General features: G+C 26.5%; 3 protein-coding genes across 5 annotated transcripts in view; 2 read left to right on the forward strand and 1 right to left on the reverse strand.

The window, feature by feature from the left end:
- LOC136985528 (leptin receptor overlapping transcript-like 1) overlaps nt 1–21,163 on the forward strand; it is a 324,027-nt gene that overhangs the window by 237,340 nt on the left and 65,524 nt on the right. The gene's annotated exons all lie outside the window — the stretch shown is intronic.
- On the reverse strand, nt 1,873–20,900 carry LOC136985521 (protein patched homolog 1-like). Its single transcript, XM_067282812.1, has 24 exons — nt 20,271–20,900; nt 19,923–20,115; nt 18,707–18,896; nt 18,563–18,632; nt 18,196–18,293; nt 17,815–17,938; nt 17,020–17,112; nt 16,805–16,926; nt 16,557–16,704; nt 15,038–15,178; nt 14,797–14,955; nt 14,607–14,702; nt 13,967–14,211; nt 13,699–13,895; nt 11,640–11,830; nt 11,199–11,511; nt 10,984–11,129; nt 10,460–10,912; nt 8,199–8,336; nt 7,976–8,118; nt 5,978–6,077; nt 5,582–5,842; nt 2,584–2,764; nt 1,873–2,514 (listed from the first exon to the last, which is right to left on the reverse strand). Exons 1-24 carry the CDS (start codon nt 20,397–20,399, stop codon nt 2,450–2,452), a joined length of 3,996 nt encoding a protein of 1,331 aa, XP_067138913.1. The 5' UTR covers nt 20,400–20,900; the 3' UTR covers nt 1,873–2,449.
- The window catches only part of LOC136985522 (leucyl-cystinyl aminopeptidase-like), a 35,372-nt gene continuing 33,835 nt past the window's right edge, over nt 19,627–21,163 (forward strand). For all 3 annotated transcript variants that reach the window (XM_067282813.1, XM_067282815.1, XM_067282816.1), the window contains exon 1: nt 19,627–19,854. The gene's annotated coding sequence lies outside the window, so the exon portion shown is untranslated. The remainder of the gene's footprint in view (nt 19,855–21,163) is intronic.

Raw genomic sequence — 21,163 nt, forward strand, 5'->3', positions numbered from 1 at the left:
TGCTTTTAAGATTTATTTTTCTAAGAAATAGTTTTATTCATAATCTGACAATTGTTCATTTTTCTTATAGTAAAATGGGTGGCGACATATTAGTGTTTCCTTCATTAATAGACTGTTTCCTTAAGCATAACAATAATAAACTATCTATATAGTCATATAGTGTGACCGATTCTTGAAAAACTTCAACTTCACGATCCACCCTACAGTGGAATTCAATATGGTAAATTACGCAATAATTATTTATGTTATCTTCCACCTCTTATATACTTATTTTCGCATAATGAATTGTTATTCCTATTGGATCTAATCCAGACTTGTGAATTGTTGATTCCCCCGTTAAATTATTATTATTATTGCCATAATTCTGATCATCTGAATTATTTCTGTTATTTTATATGACAACTTTCCTTAAATGTTACTATTTCATAAATGACTGGAAAAAAATTATTTCCAATTGTTTCTAGAAGGATTAACAATACAGTATATGTATTTATAAGTAAGATAATTAATATTTAGTAGGGATTTTTTTTTCTATAATTAAATCGTTAATTTTTATCTAAGAGAAAAATTTCCCTAACGATTCAATCTCTATCAATAATGAAATATTATAATTAGCCTTGAAGCTACTACTTCATTCTTAATTTGTCAACTTGCTTATTTTATTATGAAATTAAGAATAAATTTGAAAAACTATTTCTTCACATTTTCCTCATAACACAAGACATTTTTATATTTTGATTTAGCAAGTTGCAAAAACTTTTTTTTTTTTATCTAGCTGTAAAAGTAATCATTTCGAAACATTGATAAAGTTAGGAAGCAAAATCTAAGTCATCCGAAAAACCTGATATGTGAGATGAATTAACAATGGAAGCAAACGCATTGTGTCATTAAAGTTAGTACCGGAAAATTGATCAGTATTTTCTAAATGAAACCTTTAGAAACCAGTTGGGAATTCCAATAAAATCAATAGAAAAAAAAAATGTACTTGTATATTTTAGACACATACATTAATCACCAGAAAACTAAATTATAGCATTATTTCAACAATAATTTATTTTTTTACCTGCGCATTTTAAAATTTAAGATTTTATATCGTTGTTATTCTATAAAAATACTTAATATATTGAGCAAATTTATTATCCATATTCATTTTTTTATATATTTAATAGTAAATTATATATAAAAATTTCAATTACTGGTATATATTTTATAAAATTTTTCCTTAATATTAAGTATTTCTTACACATTTAATTTTCCTTCTCTAATGTGTTTTCAGAGCTTAGTAATAATTAGTAACAAAAAAATTGCAGTATTTGCAATTTTTTTTGTTACTAATTATTTATTTTCCTTTATTTCCACTTAGCTATTATCTATATTATAATCTTTACAAAATTGTTTTAAAGATAAATTTAGATAATGCATTATACAATGCTTCATCATTGTTTTACTATGGTTATTACTTATAATTAAATGAAATAACAATTATTATTTCATAGTTCAATAATTTTAGTATGGCAAGTTTGACTAAGGTTATTTTTTTAAAGTAGGAGATGCTTGTAAATAAAGTATACCTATTCAAGAATATTGTTTAGAGATATTTAACAGTCCAAATGCAAATATAGGTGTAATAGAGCTTTTAGCACAGCCTGGCCATCCGAGTCTTTAATTCATATTAAATTTGATTGTGGGAACACTTAAAAACTAGTTTATGGAATATGATGTGAATTTATCAAATTGAAATGTTGAAGCATCGAATTGAGTGGGTGATTGAACACACTGTTTACCTTCAGAATGAGAACAAAATTGAACAGTCTAAGTGTTTTGTACAAAATAAATTGGCATACTTGACTTAATAAAGACTTTTTAAAAATATATTAAACTATTATTTTAAAATATTTTTATTATTAAATAAACACTGCAATAATTTCTCATGTTATGTCAGATTATTATCTTTTATTAATATTAATATTATTATTATTATAAGTATTAATGAAAGAATACAACAATTACAATATTTTACAAAAAAATAAATAAAGTTATTCACATATTAAAATTTGCACTTTATGAGCTTAAAACATTTGACACGTATTTAAAATCATAAACTTATGGATGAACTTTGTACTGGATCACATGAAGCATTGATGTGAATTTCAATGTATCCCTGAATGAATAATTTCTTACAGATTTCAGAAAAATATGATAATAATTACTGTTTTCAAGTCTGTTTTCACATCATTCACACATATTTTCACTCACTCTTACACAAATAAATAAAAATAATAATTATCTATCAAAATAATATTTTGTAACATGCTTGAAGTTATTGCTTGAGCAAGTCTCAAATATTTCATAAGGAATAATGTAATTGATATTATTGTGTGAATCTGAGATATATAATTTCTATTTATGACTTAAAAAAGTTCATGACTTGTAGACAGTTTTAATTTGGTCACTCAGAATAACTACTTCTCCTATGCCTCTTGTGTCTGAAACTACCTTCTCTCTCAGCTGAACCTGGAAAATATATTTAAAATTTAGATTCTTGAGATTAAAAACTTTGATAAAATAGATGTAGATAAATACCTGGAAGTGGTGTATGAACTTCTACTTTGACTTTGGCTGTAGCTTTTACTCGTGTTGTAATTGATGTTTGAGTTTTTACTGAAGGACAATCAGATATAGTTGATGATGGTGATGAACATGAGCTGCTTTCAAAGTCTGAGGATGAACTCTGTGATTGTGATCTCTCTTGATTTGAAGTATACTATAACAAAAACAATTAATGAAATAAGTTGATACATAATAAAGCATATATGTAAAGTTTTATAAATTATTCAAAAAGTAGATATATATTATTCAGGGCTATCGGAATAGGAAATAGGAAGAAGCTGGGGATTTTTTAGAAAATTTAGATGCCTGTAATGGTTGCTACCCATATAAATTCATGTTATTTTTACTAATAAAAAACAAAATCTTCAAGTCTGCTTGCTATCTATTAATAAAGAAACATTCTACATATTTCATTTCTTACAACTTTACCCCCAGACCTCCTTTCAACAACCTTGATATTATTAAATACAGTATAATTTGAATAGTAACAAAATCAGAAAAATGATAAAATTTCTCTGAAGTTTTGTCATCAAGTTATTTTATATTAGATTATAAGATGGAAAAAATTTGAAAGTTAAAATACTTCCAACTCATTTTTTTTTATTAATATCAATTAAGAATATCATATTAAATATAACATAACATATTCAGTAATAAAATATAGTCAAAAATATGATTAATTATTCAAATAATACTGTTAAAACATTTTGAAAATATTTAATTTTACATTTGAGGATCCTTCAATATAAAAAATATATATCTATATGTTTTTTCTATATGTACCACCCCGTGGTCTACCCACATCAGGTTTTTTAATTGCTTGGATCAAGATAAAATTATGTGAACTTTGCAGGAGTGCAATTTCTGTTTCAAATAATTTTGTTATCTAAGTTTCTTCTAAACCAAGTATATCATATTCTGTTAATTTTTCTTAAAATAAGTTTAAAAAAATCTTATTTCTTGTACCCTGCATGTTCCAACAACTAACTTTAATTTTATTATTTGATAATAAGTTCAAACTATCCAAGTCATCTATTCTACTCTGATTAATGATAGCTTTCACCATATGAAATAAGTTATTCAGGTGATTTCTACATCTAAAAAAGACTTAGCATCAACCAAATAATCGTTAGTGAAACTGTATGTAAATTTCTTATTTTTATAAATTATACAATCATTTCTTAACATCACATTTAATCCTTTTTTTTTTGCTTCTATATATAATGGTAATATTTTTCTCCTTCATTCTCTTGTTTCTTGAGTTAAATCAGAACTCATTAGTAAATTATTGAGAAGCTGATCACGAGACCCTTTTTTATGACTATAAAAAGCTGATAATATTTAATTTTTTCTCGGTATGTAACTTAACTCTATTTTAACAATAGAAGGGTCTGCCTTTCTTATAAAATAAAATCCAATTATTTCTTCATCTTTTATTTCATCAAGTTTCAAAGAATCCCTCAACATATTTAAGAGACATTCCTTAATGTTCACATTATCTGACAATGGATAACAAAATATTATCAAATTATGTTGGTTAGATAAATTTAATAAATTATTTGCACTGTACTGTTGTATTTCCAAATGCCTGTCAATATCTGGTAAAGATGATTCTAATTTATTAACTTTCTGTTCTATAATTTTGACTTTAGTTTTAAATTCTTTGATATCTCGATGAATTAAACTAACCTCTGATTTTACTTCTGATAGTTATTCCATAATCTTACAGTGAGATATATGCATTAACTTATAAAGAAATGCTTACTGGAACTGTATAATAACAAGTTAAATAAATGTACACCTTTCACGGGTCCAGCAGATCATTTAATTCTATAATAAAAATGCTTTCGATCCCTTTGAGAGATCGTCTTCAGTTATTCTTTACAAATAAACGAATGAAAAAATTTGAATTTAAAAAGAACAAAAATTTCAAAAAAAGACAGTTATACATCCAACGGTAACAAAAATGTAAATCCGTTCTTAATAAGGTTATAACAAAATGCAAATAACAATCAATAATAATAACAATAGCAAGCGTGTACAAAAACACCCAAAAATAAAAATAAAATTAAAACGGAAATAAATCAAAGTGGCACTGCGGTGCCGTGGAAACTACATCAAATCCTTTTCATAAAAGGATTTCTAGGCCTTGGATAAACTGTCGGCATCTCTATGATTAATGCATTGTGTGGTGAGCTGCGCCTTGTGTATTTCCATTTTTTCTAGGTATCTCACTGCTTGTGCCGATCTCGTAGGTTTAATAATCGCTGCCTTATCCCAATGAACCGTGACCTCCTGCTCCTTGGCGAATGCAGCTAGGATTGTACTATCAATGTTTTTATTAACTGTGTATTTAAGGTATCTCTCAAAGGGATTGAAAACGTTTTTATTATAGAATTAAAAAATCTGCTGGACCCGTGAAAGGTATAAATTTATTTAACTTGGTATTAACTTAGTCATGTAATGCAAAGTAACTTCAGTTGAGGATTTTTTATTCTCCATTAGTACAATGCATGCTTCTAATATAGCTTCAAAAATTAACCTCCTCTACCTCATGAACTCTCTCCCTTTTTTCCATAACAGAGGATGTTCCATATGGCTTACGAAACATTGTTTCTATATTAGCCGACTGAGTCACTTTAACTGCATTACTACTTCTTGTTAGAGGTGGCCATACTCTTTTCAACACAGAATGGGAGAGTTTTGTTCTACACCCACTATTATCAGTAAAATCCCAAGTATTATCATTATAAATACCTGTATATGCCACCAGACCATCTTAAAATCTTCATTCAAATCAAACCAAAAAAGTACACTTAGATTTTCACCAACACTGACAACCATCAGAAATGCCCCCCCCATCATTATTACTACTATTATTAAGACTACACAAAATTTTCTTTCATTAAGTTACAATTATTATTTTAAAGTAAATTGATGATAACAGATTAAGCAATTTCTAGAATTTTACCTTAGATGAAGTTGTACTACAAACAGTACCCTGTGTATTAGTTACAGTTGTTGTTTCAACTACTACTTCTGGTTCGACAATGATTTCATGGGAGGAATGGCATGAACCTTGCTCTTCCGAAATTGTCGATAAAGAAATTTCAGAATTAATGCGAGGATAAATTCGTCTTCTAAATGGCCGACTTCTCTGAATACGTTCACAAAGTGGTGAGGGTTCAGGAGTTGGTGTTGAGATACGATTTGGATCATCATGAGGTATAATCTGAAAAATTTTTTATTATATATAGTGTTCTTGATAATTAAAATGGTATAGTATATATTGCAAATATTCTGGTGTTAAATAAAAAATTTTATTGTTATTAATAAATTTTTATATTATGCTATATACATTGCTTACCTCACCAGGAGGCCCCAGAATTGAAAGTAGAATTGGAAAAAATAATAAGCCATTCAGTGCACCAAGAATCATAAGTGCAAGCAGTACATAGAAAAAATACCTATAAATAATTTTATTTCATTAAATTTTTACCAAAAGATATTTTAAGAAATTTTTTAAAAATTTTTTAAATAATAACAAAGCTATGTTTATAAATAGTATTGTAGCATCATTGAAATTCTATAATTATATTTCTAATAAAAAAAGCTATGAAGACTGATTACAAATACAAATAATTAATCTTTTTACATTAACATAAAAAATTCAAATGATAAAAAATTTCAATCAAAAGTATTCTTATATCAAATCTTTTCATGTAAGATCAAATTTCTTTTGAATATGAAAAGGTTACATCATGTTTTGATTTAAAGTTTACAAAATATGAATATGCATATCCAAACTAAAATAAACATATAATAATTAGGGATTAGAATGGGTCAAAAACAAAAAACAAAAAACAAAATAACTAGCAGAAAGAAATCATCATTCAATTGCATAAAGATAAAAAATCTTAGAGAAAAATTGAAAGAAAAAAATTTAATAGAAGTTTTGGACTAGTTCAAAATGTAATTAAGAAAGTGAAAAATGAAAATTTAGTATATAATTCTACAAGTAGTAATTGATAAAAAAAAACTGACAAGAAAGAAAGGAAAATTATGTACATTTAAGTAAAATAATAGACAAAATGATAAATAACTTAATAATTATAATTAGAACTGGAATTCATATACTCTGGAAAAGATTTTCTATCAGAATATTTAAATGTCATAAATGGCAAAATACTACCTAGAAGGTCATTCAAATATAACTTCTGCACTAAGGAGGGAAATAAGTAAAAATTTTAAGATGGGGTGGGAGATATTAGTGTAATCTTGAAGTCCTAAACATTCTCAAAAATTTTCATATTTGAAATAATTTTTTACCAAAATCATTATGCAAAAATATCAATGATCACGCGGCAAATTTTGCTTATTTAAATAGTTGTTGAAGCAATGTACAAAATATGCTTTGTTGGAAATGCTCTAGTAGAATTTTTATGACAAGATAATGGCAACAATTTAACCTTTATAGATACAGATAAAGATATCACCGAAAGATATACCAGAATATAACACATTAACTTTAGCACAGAGGAGCAATCTTTTTAAGTGTGCATGCCAAAATCATCAAATCCAAGATGCAAAATTTTCTCATATGATAACTGAAATTTTTGGGAGCAATATTTGGTCTAGCAGCTAGACAATACTACAGGAAAGCTACATGTAAGCTGGTAACACTGTTTGCAAGTCAGTATATCACAGAGATAGCAGTCTTGGAAATAAGTTGTTTATTTCACTTTCTTATTACTTATTATTACTAAAACAATAAAAAAATAAAATAAAGTTTTAAAATTAGCCTTACAATGGCAGAAAATATGAATAAATTAATTAATGTACTGTAGATCTTTTTTACAAAAATTCTTAATATTTGGAATGACAGATCGATTATGACATCAGCATGGAGGTTTAAAAATTGGTGACAAAATGTAACAAGGAGGGGTAGATAATCAAAAAGGACTTAAAATTGGTGACATCATGACATCATATTCACCTATATTCCTAGTGTGTAAGAGATATAGATTTGAATCACTGATAAATTTTTTTTCCAGAATTTTTGAAATTATTAAAATACATTTATTTAATTAATGATGTTAATTATTAATTGAATAAATGTTCTTTAAAATATATCATATTTTAAAATTTGAAACTATGTGCTTATGTCATAAATCAATATTTCTCACAATTATCATTAAATTTAACATAATGATAAATAGTAATATAAGTCAATATAGTGATAATTTTATTAAAAATAAAAGTTAAAAATATATCAAAATCAACTAAGATAAATTCTAAAAGTGTTATCATTTTAAAATATTATACTGTAACTTAATATCAAAATTTTAATGTAAAATATACAAACCTGACAATAAAATCAAATTCTGAAAATGCTAGCATCATCACACCCAAAACTGAAGACAACGTGCCATGAACTACCGGACAGAACATATATTCTAATGATTTTCCTATTCTTTGATTTCTATCTCCAATACTTGTTAAAAAACCCTGAATTAAAATTAAAATCATAATATATATTTTCAATATGTTAGAGATAAAAAAAAATTAAAAAATTAATATATACATACAATGAGTATGTGTACTGTAAATTCTACTCCAATTCCTATTGCAACTACAAGAATAACAGCAGGTACCGCACTGAATTTAATTCCTAAGATTCCCATAAGACCAAATAGTTCTATATCCATCACAGATATTACAAATACCTGTAAAAATTTAATTAATCAATTAAATTATAAATTACATAGTCTTTTTATAATACAATAATAATAATAATAATAATGTTTAAAATGCAATTTTTTATAGGATGATGCAATTAACATTAAACTTTTTAAAAATTGGTGTCAATCCTACAGAAAATGTATCATGCTAATTAGAAATATCAAAATATTATTAATAGATGTCAAGTATAATATCCATGATATAAAGTCACTTATATGATAAGGATCTATGTAACTTTTTGGGCTAAGATATTTTCCTATAGTTCATAAACTCATAATTAGCATTGCCATAACTAATGCTTCTCCCACACCAGGTTGTATAAACAAAATTAAATACCTTCTATAACCGATAACCGGCGTGAAATATTTTCAAAATGGCGAACATTTTCGCTGCCCCTCCTGGGCTCTTCCTCAGGCCAATTTTTTTTGCTGGAACTGGATTCGATAATTGAATAGTTTAAATAAATGGAACGTGTTCCATTTATTTAAACTATTCGATTATCAGTTATTATCCGATTATTCGATTATCCGGTTATCTCGATTATGCGGTTGCCGCACGTACTCGGACTTTTAGAAGAGGAAGACGTTCCATTTATTTAAACTATTTGATTATCGAATCCGGTTCCAGCAAAAAAATTGGCCTGAGGAAGAGCCCAGGAGGGGCAGCGAAAATGTTCGCCATTTTGAAAATATTTCACGCCGGTTATCGGTTATAGAAGGTATTTAATTTTGTTTAGCATTGCCATTATACTAAAATACAAGTAATGTACTGTACAAATGAATCATCAATATTGCCAATAATTGTTTCATTTATATGATCAATTGTATTTCTCAAGTTCTTAAATAAATAAATAAAATAGAGAAAAATATTATGTAAAATCATTTCTAATGCATTTTATAAGTAAATTATTTAATAAAGTCTATTATTTATAATGCATTTCTTTCAGATAGCTCAACAGCCAAGACAGTGAAGGTATGTTCTCAGAGACCTGAAATTAAAATATCTCAGGAATTTTTCATGGGTGATCTATCCCAGATGCATCAGACCTCATCCATCACCATTCAGTCATCCCCACTGTGGGTTCAGCCAAGCTCACAATGGGTAAGGAAGAAAGAGTGAAAAATATATACATGCACATGTTTATACATTTCTTTACATTTATTCATATATTTATAATAATTTAAATTTTTGATACATTAATGTGCACCATTTTTGTTTATTCCTTCCGCCAATTATAATAGCATTACCATTACATATTATTTTTGCTACAATATGTTATATAACTCTAATTACAAATTATTTTGTAATGCAAATAAATTCAATTTTGAGCCTATTTTTATAAAATGTTATTAAAAGTATAAAATATCTAGAATCTATCACAGCTTTGCACTAGAACAAATTAAATATAATTAAATTATAGCTGAATGTTTTCCTCAGTTTTTTATTAACTATATCAAGCATTACTTTTTAGATTATATAGAAATTGTAATGAAATGTTTAATGTCTTCAAAGAAATTTTAATTTTATCTTCAATTATACTTTATATCAAAAAATTTAAAATCAAATCTTTAAATTAATTTTATATCAATAGATTCATAATTTAATTAAATATCAAAAAGATGTTCATATTTGAAGTAAGGTATATTTTAAAAATAAAAATAACAATTATAATATAAAAATTTGTTTCGACTATAATAATAGTAAGGTTGAGGCCGAAGTTTACATCTCTAAAATGTGCCACTTACAAGATAGCAACACGAGACGTTTCACGTTCACATTTTAGAGAGAAAAACTTTGGCCACAACCTCGCTAATATTCTGTCAAATCTAATATATGATCTACTGAATTTATGATTACAATTCCTTCTGACATGTATCATTAGAAATTGCTTCTTATTCATGATTTGTTATTAATCATGTAGATTTCAATAAACAATAGATTAAGAAAAAATTAACAGATGCTACCAAATAATAATAATAATAATTTAAACTAAACAGACAACCATTTTAATAAAGAAATATCATTTTAGATACAGTAAGTAGATCATATTTTAGATAATTAATTTTTAGTTTTTAATTTTATAGTATACAATGAGCTGTAAACTTACAACAATGCTAGCTGCCCAAGGGTTAAAAAGGATGATAGAGAGCACTAGAAATACTGTCATTAATACACAGAGCAAAGCTAACAGTAAATAGAAACGCAGTCCAATATACTGTTCCCAATAAATAAATGGAATACCAGTAGGAAAATTAGGAAGGCCTTTTTCCTGAAATTTATGACATATCTTTCTTATTTCTTCTATAGTTGTAGTGATATCATGAGTAGATGCCATCTTATTCAAATAAAAAGGCATTTGAATATAAATCAATGGTTGTGATTTAGGAATTTTTAATTCAACATCCTGTCTGTCATGTATCCATTGTCTTGGTTCTGGTCTAAGATTTGCTTGAGAAGCAGAATATGCTAAGGCATCATTTGAAACCCAAGCAGTGAGATAGTTGTAAAAAGCTTTTGGATTTATGATTCCATTTTCGTCGACTAATTTCACTGTCATCACCTGAATAATAAAAATGTATTTTAAAAAAATAAAATAAAAATATTTTTGAAAAATATTACAATAAAACTTACCAATGATTTGTCAATTGGGTTATCAACTCGACCAGTTTGTACTAATAATTTATATGCTAAAATTCCTTCATCTGATGCATTTTTATACCACCTTTCTTGAGTTATACATCCATTCTTCCAATCTTGATCAAATGCTGTTTGTAAGGCTATAAATAAAATTTATTATTTATAAAATATGTTTTTATTTGTCAATATATTTGAAAACTAACACTTACATTTTAACCAGTCTCTGAAGTATATTAACCAAAATTCTGGTAAACCACCATCATCATTTTTAATGATGTTGTCAATTCTTGTAAATGTTTCATGATATTCATATAGTAATTTTTGGTTTGTTGGATATTCAAAATTTCCTTGAGTGACAGCAAACATATTAAAAAATCCAAAATATTTCTTTTGTATACTTAAAAACTGATATTCATTTGTATGAAATGGTACAATATCTGTTAGATCCAAGCCATCATCAATTTGTACCACACCCCATATACTAAATGCCATAAAAACTAGAAAGATTATCACAGATTGAACCTATATTAAAAAAATTAAATATATAAATTAATATAAATGAAATACAAAGTACATATTATATAGACATATATATTCAACAATAGAAAAAACTTTTGTACAACTTTTTTAAATTATAAAAGATGACTCACTTTGAAAGAAGCTTTTTGTAAAATTGGAATGTAATAAAACACAGCTAGCCACGTTAATGACCATCTGCAACAATCTTTCTGCACTTTGAACCAAATCTTAGAAAGTCTTTGATAAACTGTTGGTTTAATTGTTTTTATGAGTTCTTTTGTTGAAATAGAATTTGTAGTAGATAAATTTTCTACAGATGGAGCTATTTAAAATATATTATATTATTAAACAATTTTTTAGAATATTTATTATATGTTAAAATTTATACGTGCATAAATCAATAATTTAAAATTAAATCTTTTTTCTAAAACTAATTATTAAAATTTCATTTAAAAAAAATGTTTATACTGGGGTATAAAGTTATACTGTATATATTAATGATAAAATATAATTAATAATTTAATACTGTAATTATATTTACAATTTTTAAAACTACAGTAGAACCCTGATTATCTGAGATAATATATATATGGACCAATGCTACATTAGATAATCAAGACACTCAAATAAAACAGACAGCCATGGCCAATAATGGATTCAGAAATCTTTAGAGGGGGTACAGAAAGGAAGCAGTATGCCTCACAAACTGTTTTACTACCTAATGTACTGTACAGCACATGACTTTACTTGAGATAAACCTCAAAAGAGGGTGCAGTTGCATCCTGTGCACCTCCTTAAATCTGCCCCTAGCCATGGCCATTTTGGATTAAAAAATATAAGTATAAAAGATTTAAATAGCACTTTCAAGTTTCATTTTATACATTGATGAATTTAATCATACATATGAACAACAATTTTTACATCTTTACATGTTATAGGTAATACATATAATAGTTTTAAGAGTAAAAATGTGTTTTTATTGTCACGACTAGGTGCATAGATAGACACTGGGCATTTCTGACATCATCTTTATTCGGAATATTCTATTGGCTGAGATGCATTTCGGGCATAAGCCCTCTTCTGTCGGCTACACAATAAAGATGATGTCAGAAATGTTGAGTGTCTATCTGTGCACTTAGTCATGACAATAAAAACAGATAAAAGAAGACATGGTTTCAGAATACACAGTAAAAATATGTATTATTGTAGTTATATTTGAGTATAAATTTGTTTATCTTACATTGCACATTGAAGTTAAATGATAAAGGTAAGCAGAAACAATTCATTTTGTAATACATGTTATTGTTTTAAACTTTTGTCAATGAATTACTGAATAACAAAAGTAGTGTATTCACTTACAGATTTGCCTTGGATAATGTAAAACCTCAGTTACTCAGAGTCAGAATTCTATTGTATGTGTTTAACCTATTGTGAGGGCTAAACTATTGATTTAAATTAAGCTCTGGATTCCTTTAGATTTGCAAATTGGATTAAATGCCTAATCTTAATTTTTACCCATTATATGGAGATAATCAGAAGTGTAATCAAGCTCAAGATGAAGAATAGAAAATGAAGCCTAATCTGAATTGTCTATAAGAAATCACAAGTGTACAGATTAAATTCAAAATCAGCTTATGTGATTGAATTATATCATGTAGAAAAGTTCTTTATTGTACAGCATTGCTTCTAAAAAATACTGTTTTATAGTAAGATCTATGTTATAATTGAAATTACAGAATTGGTTTAAGGACACTTCAAATGTTGTTGCTTTAAAGTTTATGTATTAGTTATTTGGCTGGCTGTATGTTTACATTTAACATTATAAATTTTAAAAAACAAAAATACTAAATTATGCATTATGTTTCTCTGTGATAACATTACTAATAATCATAAATGAAATTTTATTCATTCCTTTAAATCAGTGTTTAAATCAGTGAGAGAAAGATAGACATCAAATATTGTTTGGAATATAAAGCTTTTGCCATTGTTTTAAAGTTTCTATTCAAAAATCATGTAAGATATTCTTATGATTTTGGAAACAAAATCTTCAAAATTATCTTTCAAAGATGGAAAAATTCAATAAATATTTAAAAAATAATAAAGCAATGTAAGAAATAAATAACAATTTAAAAATTACTATTTATTTATTTTGTACTAATTAAAATAAATTTTCAAATATATTAATTTTACCTGAATTATTTTTTTCTGTCCAACACTCAGTTCTATGAGGAGGAGCTAATACAGTCACAACATGGCTACAATCAGGAGGTAAAGCATGTGTAACTGCTTGACGTTTAGGAGAACCAGGAACAGTATTACATACTGAGGTAGGTGTGTTATTTAAATTTTTTACAGTATTTTTAGTTCTGAAACAACTTAATTGTTCCCTATAAAATAAAGTTTTATTAAAGCTTTGTAGTATTATTTTTAATTATATTAATAAATAAAATTAACATACACACTAAAACAGCATAATATATCAACTCTTTTTGCATTCCTTCTTCTTAGATCTAAGCTAAGAATTGCTGGAAAGACTACTAACATAATTGCTAAATTAAATAAAACTAATATAGCTGTTTGAAGAACAAATGATCTGAGAGCTGGTATTGGAACTATAGCTGCAATAAAAAATGCACACATGTTGATTATTGATGTCAACATTACACTAATTCCACTTCTCTTCAGACATTCTCCAGTTTGATTCTAAATTAAAAATGCCTTTCTTCAGTATAATGTTAATGTATCAAATTTATATTATGGTGAAAATATAATAAAAGACAATTTTAAAACTCTTAATTATATTTACAAGTAATCATTATAAAAAAAATATATTTGTTATACATAAATACAGTGAAACCTGCTAATGTGACCACCTGCATAAGGTGGCCACTTTGAGCTGGTCCCTTTACTGGTCATATTAGCAGATTTCACTATACATATATACAATATATACATAATAACCTATTTATCTAAATATATAGAATACTAAGTAACAAGCTCTATAAAATATTTTGAATTAAAGAAAATTTTGGGAAAAACATTTACATAAGATTTGTTTAGTTTTACTTTTTTATAATTAAAAGTTAAATTTTACATACCTCAATAGGAATATTTGAACTAGCATTTTCTGTATAAGTATGAGCCAAAAGAAACATATCATTCATTCCTAAACCAAGAGCAAAGAAAGGAACAATCTGCACAATAACAAAGGTAAAAATATATTTAAGATTTATTTAGCATTTCAATATAATTTTAAATGCATTTATTTATTTATTTACTTCTAAATACCTGAGTAGTTGATGCATTAAAAACTATTCCAATTAAGGCACAAAATCCTAATCCAGAAGCTATAGATATAACAATAAGAATGACACCTGCAATTCCAACTCCACTCTGTGATGTAAGTGGTTCTGACCAGTGAAGTAGAGAAAGATATGCATAAACTAACTGAAAAAGATCAGTTCAAATATATTAGAATTTATAACCGTCTATGAAAAATGAAAGTTTTTTTAAAAAAATATGATTATACCATTAATAAATATCCCACAGCTACTCTTGTCACACTTATTTCAGAAAAGCCTTTTAATATATCAGTAAGAGAAACTGTAGAAAATGAACAGATGATGTATGATTTGGTTATATTTTGATTTTGACTAAATTTTTCCATTGTCTGTAATAGTAATATAAATGTTATTTAATCAATCATTATAATAAAAAATTAAATATGAAAACATTTAATAAAACTTAAAAATTCAGTAATAATATAGGAAATTCTTATTTTGAAATTTGAATATGATTCTTTTGAGAAAACATAGTGTTAATATAGTAATAGTTTTTTTAATATCATTAAGAAATTTAGTTCTTAGTTTAAAGCTGTTTCAATCTATTATAAAGTTTTAAAAATAAAAATATTCAATTCAACAGAATTCAAAATTCTTGAATTTAAATCTAAGATTCTGTTAAATAATTTTATAAAGAAAAAAACGAAATTTATAATTCAATTTCAAAATTATATTCAATTTAGCTTTTAACTATTGTGTAGATGTATTTATATAATGAGATATAAAATTACAAAAATTCTAATCAAAAAATGTAAATAAAAAAGTTTTAATGATAATTATAATAGGAAAGGTTTTTAATTATGTTAAAAGACAATACCTGAGAAGATGCAAGAGTATTTTATATGGACAGAATTTGGCATGCAATAGACCATAGTTCATCCCATATCTGGTGAACAGAGAATTAATGTTAGTATTGTTAGCAATAATACATTTATGTACAATCTTTAATTTCAAAAGAAAATGTTTTATTTACTATAAAAGATTTGTTTTAAATTGGAAAATAAAATTATCTTTCCAGCTGAAGGTATTTTATTATGAAAACATTATCAAAGAATTTGATTTTATAGATGTAATTTATTATAAAAAATAAAGTTATATAAGAAAAAAAGTAAATAACAAATGCTTAACTATTACAATATCTTTATTTTAATGAAATAAATTCTGTTATAATTTTATATAATTTCTTAAAATTCTTTATGATAAATTTCATGTTATGGTTTAATTTTAACATTCTTCCTGAATTAAAAACAGAAAAAGAAAAATTCTTTAAAAACATATCAAAATTTATATATAAATTTTAAAAATTTGATTATTAAATTTAATTAAAATACATTACATTAAATATTTAAACATTTGGCTCTATTCTTTTCAAGTTTATTTCAAATAAATACATGCAATTATATATTTAGTTGTACTTTGTAATAGAAAGTTAATTTATGACAATGATAAAATTTTTAATATATTTGAATTTTTAACTTGCAAATTAAATTATATTCTTACTACACTCCAAATGTGGAAATCATGATTAATTTATAAAAAACTAAATTCTTAATCAACCTAGCAAATATTGATAAGTCCCACTAAATTAAATAAAATATTGATTTAATGCTATTATTAAATATTAACTATATATAAAAATTCTGAATATATCTGCATTTTTTAAAAATATTATATCAAATATAAATCATATTTAAAAATATTAAATACCTCAGAAAACTTTCTTTGCCATTTTTCTAATATCATTTTTGCTTTTTCTAAAGACCAATCTAAGTTATGAGTTTTATAAGTACTTTTCCAATATTCAAACATTTCTCTTTCACCCATTAACTGAATTATTGTTTGTAAAGCTTCTCCTCTGTAATTTAAATTTAACATTTTAATTTAGAAATTTAAAATTACTATTTATAAAATTAAACACTAATAATAAATATTAATACACACTGCATGATATTTACTTTATAATATGCCCAGTTTTATTCTTTATTACTCCCCCAATAATCATATCTTCTGGCCAGTGCATATATCTAGTAGCAAATCCATAGCATCCACCTGTTAGCTCAGCTCCGATATTCGGTGCCTAAATTATATAAAAATGTTATATAATATTCTATTTTATAAATATATATATGTAAGATATATTGTAAGATATTTGCACGTATAACTAATCTACCTGTTTGGATTTTTTGTTCGGAGCAGTTTCAGGACATTGAACATCATTAGGATTTAAACAAGGTTTTTCCTGATAAGCTGTTGTAATTCCTGCCTAAAAATTACATTTAATACCACATTTTTAAAAATTTTAGGTGTTTATATATATTATTTATTTATTTATTTAATTTACAATTAAAGATTAATTTTTAAAAAATTAATAAAATCATTTTATAAATACTTCCTTTCTTGAGTTATATAAATAGTAAATTATATTTTTATTCAATTATTAATATATAAAAAGTTTTTCTTATTGTTTTTATTATTTTTCTTAAATAATAATAAAAAAAATTTTTAACACTAATTAACCACAAAAGTTTTGGTCTGACTCATTAAATTTTATTACTTCTGTTGATGAATAAAAATAATTCATTTAGAATTTTAACAACTTCCTGACACAAATATATTTTTTAATGAAAAGAAATATTCAAAGAATAAGGAGACAATGTATTGAAAAAAGTTAAGAATCATAATTAACAGAACTTGTGGTTTCTCAACCACTAAACAAAGTCCATTGTTTTGTTTCCAGCACCTGTAATTTTCGGAAATAATCAACTAAATGTACCCAATACACCTGCCATTCTTTAATAAGACAGTAATAAGGTTAATAATCCATTTCAGTGCACAAAAGAATAGAAGCTCTTCATTAAATCATATAAATTATTTCAACAATGTTAGTTATTTCATTTTATTGAAATCATTTATTTGATAAATTATAGTTTTTATTCCATAATTTAATCCAAAAATAACTACTTACTCTCTTCATAAAATCTTCTAAAGTGTGAAAAGGAAAGGAGGAGACATAACTTCCAAAATTTTTCATAGTTTGTGATAGCCACTGGGGATTGAGACTTGTCCATTGAACAACTTGGCCAAATCCTCTGGGGAATGAAAAAAATATATATACAAAAAGTTATATATAATGTCACATCATAGTTATGTGCTTATTCAATACTCAAACAAAAGTATATTTTATGTTTATAAACAACTGATAACATTAAAAAGACCCCTACACATTCCTACAAATTTATTTTAGGAAAAAAAATAACAAATAGGTTCACAATTTATATTCAACATTATCATTTAAATATAATATGAAGCTAATAATAATTAGAAAATCAATCATATTAATACTCACGGTATATTTAACGGTATATCGGGACCTAGCAGCTTGGAACCTTCCCAGAAACAATCCAGAGGTGTGATAAGTGCGCAAGGAAATAGTTTTTCAAATAGCTATGAAAAAATTAATTACAGTATTTTAATTTTTGAAAAAAAATGAACTGATTATTTTTTTACTAATTCATTATACACCTGTTTAGCACGTGTTATCAGATACGTCTTTGACAGTGACGTACAGTAATTAAGTTGACTAGCAAAGTTAGGTGAAGAAAGCATTACAGTACATGTTTTCTTGTTTCAAACATTTCCAGAAACACGAGCTAAACTCTTGCAGAGATTAATAATATATAAAACCTATACTAAAAATGTGGTATTTTACTAACCGAATTTAAATAAGGAGTATCAAAGTCTGGAATAGTGGGAGAGTAGCAGAGATCCTTCAAGCTCCAAGTTCTGTAAGATAAATTTACATGTATTTTTATATGCCAAACTTTTCTTATCATGAAAAAATTCTATTAATGACTTACGAATCAAAAAGATCAACTGTAACACGTGTTGCTTCTAAAGCAGCTTCCAGATGAAGTAGTAATGTTTCAGAATTTAAAACATTCCCGCCTTTAATTTTCGGTGTTTGAACCAGTAATTGATTAGTGCTACCTGCACCTTCTCCTAAAGTAGTGCGGATATACCTCTGTTCTTTCTCCAACCTTCCACCTTCTGTAATTTCATAATAATTAATCTTAAAGTTTTAAAATTGAGTAACGTTTTAGTTCTTATCCGCAATAAACATCGTAAACTTATATTTGAGACCACCTCTGAATCAAAATAACTAAAAAAAAATCCATCAGGTGGTCTTTCATCTTGTCTAGTGATTAAATGCCAAAGAAAGAAAGAAAAAAAACCAAAGTGGGTGGTCCCACCATCAAAATGTTTATATCTTTTTTCGATGCTAACTTGTATATATTTATAAAATTATATTCGCCAAATTTTTTAAATTATTCTCTTCGTGTTTAGTTTATCCTTCTGTTTATCTGGACGGAAACGTTCTGAACTTAATCCGGACTCTTTTAAAAATACCAGATAGCCGCTGTAATGTTTTCTTTCGGGTAAGCGCGATGTGAAAATGTCAGCTACCCGAATGACGTCACGCACTTCATTGATGAAAGTTAAAATCTACATCTTTAAAAGTTGTAAATATAGTTGTTTGACATCTCTTAAACAAACACAAAGTATCTAAAATATTATCTGATTGTAATAATATTTAGCTTACATTTCTCAGCCTGAATTGCACAGCGAAATTAATTTTTACGCGCGTTATTTTCATTTTCTTTCTCCGTACCTAAGTACAAAGTTTATACATTTATTATCGCTGTCAATAAGAAAAACGTACGTTTAAAGAAAATGTAATAGGACAGATAATTCATTTAAACATGAAATTTCGATTACTTCAGGTTTTGGTAGTAATTTCCGTTACGAAGGGGAATACTTTGGAATCTATAACTAACGTCACTATCTCCCATTCTCGGGATGCGGTCAAACCCGTGAATGGTTGTGAACATCATCTCAAGGTCAACCAGTGCGTCACACTCGAAAGATGGCGTCAACTTAAGCCTAATCACCGTAGCAATGAGCAGAATGACCAAAACCACGAGAGTATCGAACTCTAGTATAAAAGGTAAATACCGTTTTACTACATTCGGCTTGCGCTTAACAATAAAATGGGATATAATAAATAAGACTTACCCTCTACCCACAACCTTTCTACGTTGGTTTCCATCGAAGCAGTTTTTAAACCGACACAAAAAGATGAAAGAATGAGAATTCCTACAAAAAGTACTTTTCCGGCATTCCTTTGTATGAAACATCCCAGTTGAAACAATTGCATTTGAATTTTGCTCCTTAGCCATAATGCCGCTTTATTACCCGATGCTTTATCCTGTAAAAATGAGAGAGAAAAACAGATAAAAATGATTTATGAGTTATATGCAAGATGGGCAGATTTTAAAATGTCTGTAAATATTATATACAATACTATAATCAATACGACCCATTCACTTTGGTGCCGACAAATTTACACGTGATTGTACTCACCTTATTGATTTGCGACAAAGCAGTTTTCGCATCTGTCCAACTGGTCCTGGTCAGCAGGTCGTTGTCTATTGTAGATTTGCAATATTCCGTTGTCTTCTGTAATGGTACCAATGTTTTCATTTGAATCATTTTGACACAGAGGCCATTTTGGACATCCAGCGGTAACTGGCCCGTTTTAAATCCTTAACCAGTCTACCATTTTTTTTTTTTTCCTGTGTGTGTGTATGTGTGTGTTTTCTTGTATTAAAATAGTTATAATTATCACTGCAGATTACATAAAAGTATGAGTAAAAAATTTTTTAAATCACATAATTGATACGGTAAGCAACCGAATGAGTAACAGATCATCCACCACCATCCTGTGCATTGACCAAAATGCTTCTCTGGCTCTCTTCCAACTTTTAACTCCTCCCAAGCCGAGTCCTGATGTTGATTAATGACAGGCAGTACTACGTCCCTATTGGATAGATGTTCTTAACAGCTACAGGGGGAAGGCAAAAACCTAACATTAGTTGCTAGGCAACGGTCTTTCGTGGCAGAAGACCACACACATCGTAAGGAAATCTGGGCTAAACGTGTACGTTGGTTTCAAAAACAGGAAATTTTTCTCCATACAAACAAACAACCGATATAAAACGTTAAAATAAAATACAGAATAATGACGATAAAGTCTTTTATATGTAAAAATATAAGGAATTTTTAATACTCATCTTTTAAGAGAAAATAATTAAGCCAATGGTTGTCATTTTAACTTATATTTTTCGAAAGTATTTCATTACATCTTAATGACATTAAAAAAAATTATGGGGTTGTTAAATATTTCTACCGCTTAACTAAAATACTTTGTTTATATTTTATGTACCCTCCTCTGTAAATCAAACTGAGGAATGATA

The sequence above is a fragment of the Centruroides vittatus genome, unplaced genomic scaffold, assembly GCF_030686945.1.
Source record: "Centruroides vittatus isolate TY-2023 unplaced genomic scaffold, ASM3068694v2 contig_971, whole genome shotgun sequence".
NCBI lineage: Eukaryota > Metazoa > Arthropoda > Arachnida > Scorpiones > Buthidae > Centruroides > Centruroides vittatus.

What these genes read in the sequence shown, in the direction of transcription:
- LOC136985521 (XM_067282812.1), bottom strand. Translation starts at nt 20,399, where the DNA reads ATGATTCAAATGAAAACATTGGTACCATTACAGAAGACAACGGAATAT. An exon ending in CTTCAGAGACTGGTTAAAAT is followed by an intron (nt 11,130 to 11,198) that starts GTAAGTGTTAGT and finishes TTTTATTTATAG; the next exon opens with CCTTACAAACAGCATTTGAT. An exon ending in GTAGTACAACTTCATCTAAG is followed by an intron (nt 2,765 to 5,581) that starts GTAAAATTCTAG and finishes TTTTTGTTATAG; the next exon opens with TATACTTCAAATCAAGAGAG.